We start from the raw sequence: 4,131 nt of genomic DNA on the forward strand, positions 1-4,131 counted from the left end.
AAGGTGAAAATATCTGCTCCTCTCATATATCTTATATTCTAGTGGATGATCTAAAATAGTAGGGCAAAGCAGACCATCCTAGAAAATAACAAGTATAGTGCCTTGCAAATGCAAGGACCCGAGTTTGATCCCAAGTACCCAAAAAACAAACAAACAAAAAACAAATACTAAGAATAAAATACAAAAGTAGGAAACATAGATAGGTAATACAGAATGGGGGTAAAAGTTACAGGGCAGTTAGAGTATATCTTTCGAGAAAATGACATGAGGGGAGCACATGAAGGAGAGACACATAGGAATATTTGAAGAAAGATCATTCTAGTAGAAGGAATAGCAACTTAAAGAGCTCTGTGTTAGGATTGCCTGATGTGTTCAAGGAAGAGCAAGGAGTGACTACAATGGGCCTGGAGTGAGGGGAAGAAGGTAGGAGATATGTTTGGAGGTGTATAATTTAAGAAGTGTCAAGACATGACTTCATTCTGAGTGAGACAGGGAACCCAACAGAGTTTTGGACAGAAGGATAGAGGAATCTGGTTCACATTGGTTGCTGAGTTGATAAACTACAGGGGAAAGAAGGGAGAAACAGGAGACCAACTGAGAGGCTACTAAAGCAAACAATCAGGCAAGAGATCATGGTAGTTTGGACCAGAGTAGTAGCTGAAACATTAAGAAGTGTCAGGATCCTGGATATTCTCTGAAGATGGAACTGATGGGACTCACTATCTTAATTATGAAACTAATACAGCATGAAAAAAAGAGAGCCATCAAGGATAACCTAAAGGATTTTAGCCTTAGTGACTGAAGAGCAGGAGCTGACATAAACAGAAAGGGAGTAAGTTGTAGCATTAGGATATTTTGTAGGAATGACCAGAAATTCAACTGGACATGATAAGCATAAAATACATTCTGAACATCTAAGACAAGATAGCAAGTGGGTAATTGGATGTATGAGTCACATTCAGGAGTGAATGACATAATTGAGAACTATTAGCTGATGGGAGGCATAAAAGCCTTGAAACTGGATGAACCATGCCAGGCATAAATGTGGATAGAGGAAAGAAGAGGTCTAGAGACCAGGCCCTGGACATTCAACCACTCAGAGATTGGGAAGATGAAGTGTGAATGTGTGTGTGTGGCGGGGGGGAATGGAGATAAGCATAGCATAAGATTTTGATTTCCTCAAAGTCTTCTCCCAGTCTTCTAAAATTGAAATCATTCTATTTTAAGCACCTATTGTAATTGTTGATTTTTGTTTTTTGATAGTAAACTGAATTTACCATGAAATGCTCAGATACTTGCATATCAATGATAGCACAAGATTCTAACATTCTTTTAAGCACTGTATAAAATCTTGCATCATTTTCAATCTTGTACTACAATTTAAATGAAGTCCATTTGCATTACATTTGCATTTTGTGTTCATCTCTTCAAAGAACCCATAAAAAACAGAAATCATGATATGATGGAGAGAAGTAGAAGCTAGTGTCCAGAAGAAAGACACATATTAGGGTGGAATAATTTTGTTAGCAAATATTTTCATGTTTTGGTGCCCTAAAAAATTCATTAATGAGTGTTAGGTGATAAAGACCACTTATTTTTGTTTTAGGTTTTTTTGTTGTTTTGTTTGTTTGTTTGTTTGTTTGTTTTTTGAGACAGGGTCTCACTATATAGTTGAGACTGACCTGGAACTCACTATGTAGCCCAGGGTGGTCTCGAATTTACAGCGTCCTCCTACCTCAGCCTCCCAAGTGCTAGGATTACAGGCATGCACCACCACACCTGGCTAAGACCACTTATATATGTATCAAATTACTAGCAATGTCTCCAAATTGTAAAGGATTCATATATATTAATGGTTTCCTTTTATAAAGGAAATAAGTGACTGTCCTAGACACAAGTGAAGTGAAAATATATGTCCAAACAAAACCTATGTGATTAGATGGAGAAACATAAAGTGGAAACAGCTCAAAGGTTGGTAAGTTGTGAATATATAAAAGTATTATGATTGGTAAGTGTGCACAGATCTTGGCAAGCAGTGGTGAGGACCAGAGCAGCACAGCTTCAGGCAGATCCAGGAAGGGCCCTGCCCTGATCCCAGTGGCTTGGGCACACTAGGTAGCCAAAAGCCTGCCCAGAAAAGCACTGCACAGGGGCACAAGCATCAGCCAGAGGTCCACCCCATACTATTGATAAGTGCACAGAGACTGTAGCCTGAAGCCTGCTCAGACACCAGGGACTGGGATGAACAGGCCACAGCCATAGGCCCTCCCAGACAGCAGCTACATAGGGGGCAGGCCCTTTCCAGAGGCATGCCTAGATATCATTGCAAGTATACACACACCCCAGCCAGAAACCTGCCTAGACAACAGGTCAGCTCAGGGATCCAGGAGGCAGCCATTCTGAACACAGGAATTGGTACACTGGTGAGTAGCAGAGAAAAGGCCTGTTGATGGCTTGCTGAGAATTGAAGACCACTGGCTTGAGCAAAAAGTTGCCTCAACAAAGGCAAAGCAGGCTGCATCTGTTGAAATGAGAAGACATAAAAACAAGTTCCAAAACCAGACTTCCAGATCACCTAAGGCAACACCAAAGGGAAACAAGATGGAACAATCTGATACTCAACCACCTGGACTCACTGAACTGGCAACAAAAGAGGATCTAGAAAAAATGAAATCAGAAATAATTTCTCAGATAACAACAGAGATTGTGCCCATAGTGCAAGACATGATTGACACATGTAGAGCAGGCACAGATTAAAATGAAAAAGAGGAGCTGAGAAACATGATGGAATCCCAACATAGGTGTGGCGGCCCAGCCATCACAACACAAATGTACCTGAGTTGGGGAGTGAGGATTGAGAAAGGAAAGAACACTCAAGCCTGAGTGGAGACCAAGAGAAGTATGGTTTATTTCTACAGAAACAACTTTCCTTAAAGGCACATTAACAGGAAGCATCAAGCAATCATCTCCATCATTTCTTATGCAAAAACAGGAATTCCTGATTTCTACAGATACCACCAAATCTTTGGCTATCTCTTTGAGTTACTCCCATCACAGGGTCAAAGAACAAATAAGCTTAACAAACAGAGTCCTTGAAAGGTAACAAATGTTACATAGCTTGTATCAATGCCTTCATTGTAGAGGAAGAAGTTTCCTTTCAAATGTCAAATGCCAGACAGCCACGGTGAGCTCCCACAATTCCCTCTTTTTTATTATTTTAGAGCAGGGAGCTTCCTAGCTCAGCAGAAAGACTGTGCCTGTCTTAGGTGAGAAATGTCCAGAGAAATCCCTTACCCGTCATCAAGCCATGAGAAGTTTAATACTCATGCTCTGTCTTAGATTGGATATTTCTCCACAATTCTCTTACCCGTCTTTGACTACCAGCCTCTACAGGGGTTATACCATGGGTTGTGAAGGCTTGACATGTAGCTTTCTCTACCTCTATCAACATTTGTAAACCTTGATCTTCATGCCAGGACTCATTAAATTTTTACAGGCATTGTTACCAAGGGAGGTTGACTCAAAACCATCACATACTGAAAGGAAGTCATCATTTCTGAAAAATATACAATCGGTTAACTTATAACTAAAATAGCTGTTATATTCATTATCAGTTTCATTTACAATCTCTATATTTTTTTACTAATAACATATAAGGAGCATTAACACAACACATTATATTAGAGGCACCTATGCCAACAATATTGAAACTAAGGCTAGTAACTTTGACATCTGACCATAAACATATTTCTCCCAATGCAGCAGCAAAATTTCAAATGTTGATTTGAGGAAAATGTGAATCTGTCCACCAAAGTCCAGCAGAAAGGCTAAGACTAGCAAATTAACTCTTTGATGTAGTGTTAATTAAAGACCAATCGAGGAATGTCCTTTTTGTCCCAGAAAAACTTCTCAATGTAGCAGTCTCATTTTCTTTATAACATAGAAACACTACTTTATAAATGACCAAGTATATTTGTATTATTCACCAGTACTGGCACTTCATGTGAATCAGATGAGACAGGATGTGTGAGGAGAGGATCTGGCATACAAATCCAATTTTCTTGAGGATTGGCATCACATCTTGGAGGAACTGACATCAGCAGGAGTATCCACATGATGAATCAGCCTTTC

The 4,131-nt window shown here is 39.7% G+C and overlaps 1 protein-coding gene across 3 annotated transcripts in view; it reads left to right on the top strand.

The window, feature by feature from the left end:
• The window catches only part of Nek11 (NIMA related kinase 11), a 267,941-nt gene extending 263,837 nt beyond the window's left edge, over positions 1–4,104 (top strand). For all 3 annotated transcript variants that reach the window (XM_010625448.2, XM_010625451.2, XM_010625450.2), the window contains one exon: positions 3,990–4,104. In XM_010625448.2, coding sequence (XP_010623750.1) covers positions 3,990–4,065 — 76 coding nt within the window. In that variant the 3' untranslated portion in view covers positions 4,066–4,104. The remainder of the gene's footprint in view (positions 1–3,989) is intronic.
• The last annotated feature ends 27 nt before the right edge of the window (positions 4,105–4,131 follow it).

The sequence above is a fragment of the Fukomys damarensis genome, unplaced genomic scaffold (assembly GCF_012274545.1).
Source record: "Fukomys damarensis isolate Sample0158 unplaced genomic scaffold, DMR_v1.0_HiC HiC_scaffold_37, whole genome shotgun sequence".
In the NCBI taxonomy this organism is placed as follows: Eukaryota; Metazoa; Chordata; class Mammalia; order Rodentia; family Bathyergidae; genus Fukomys; species Fukomys damarensis.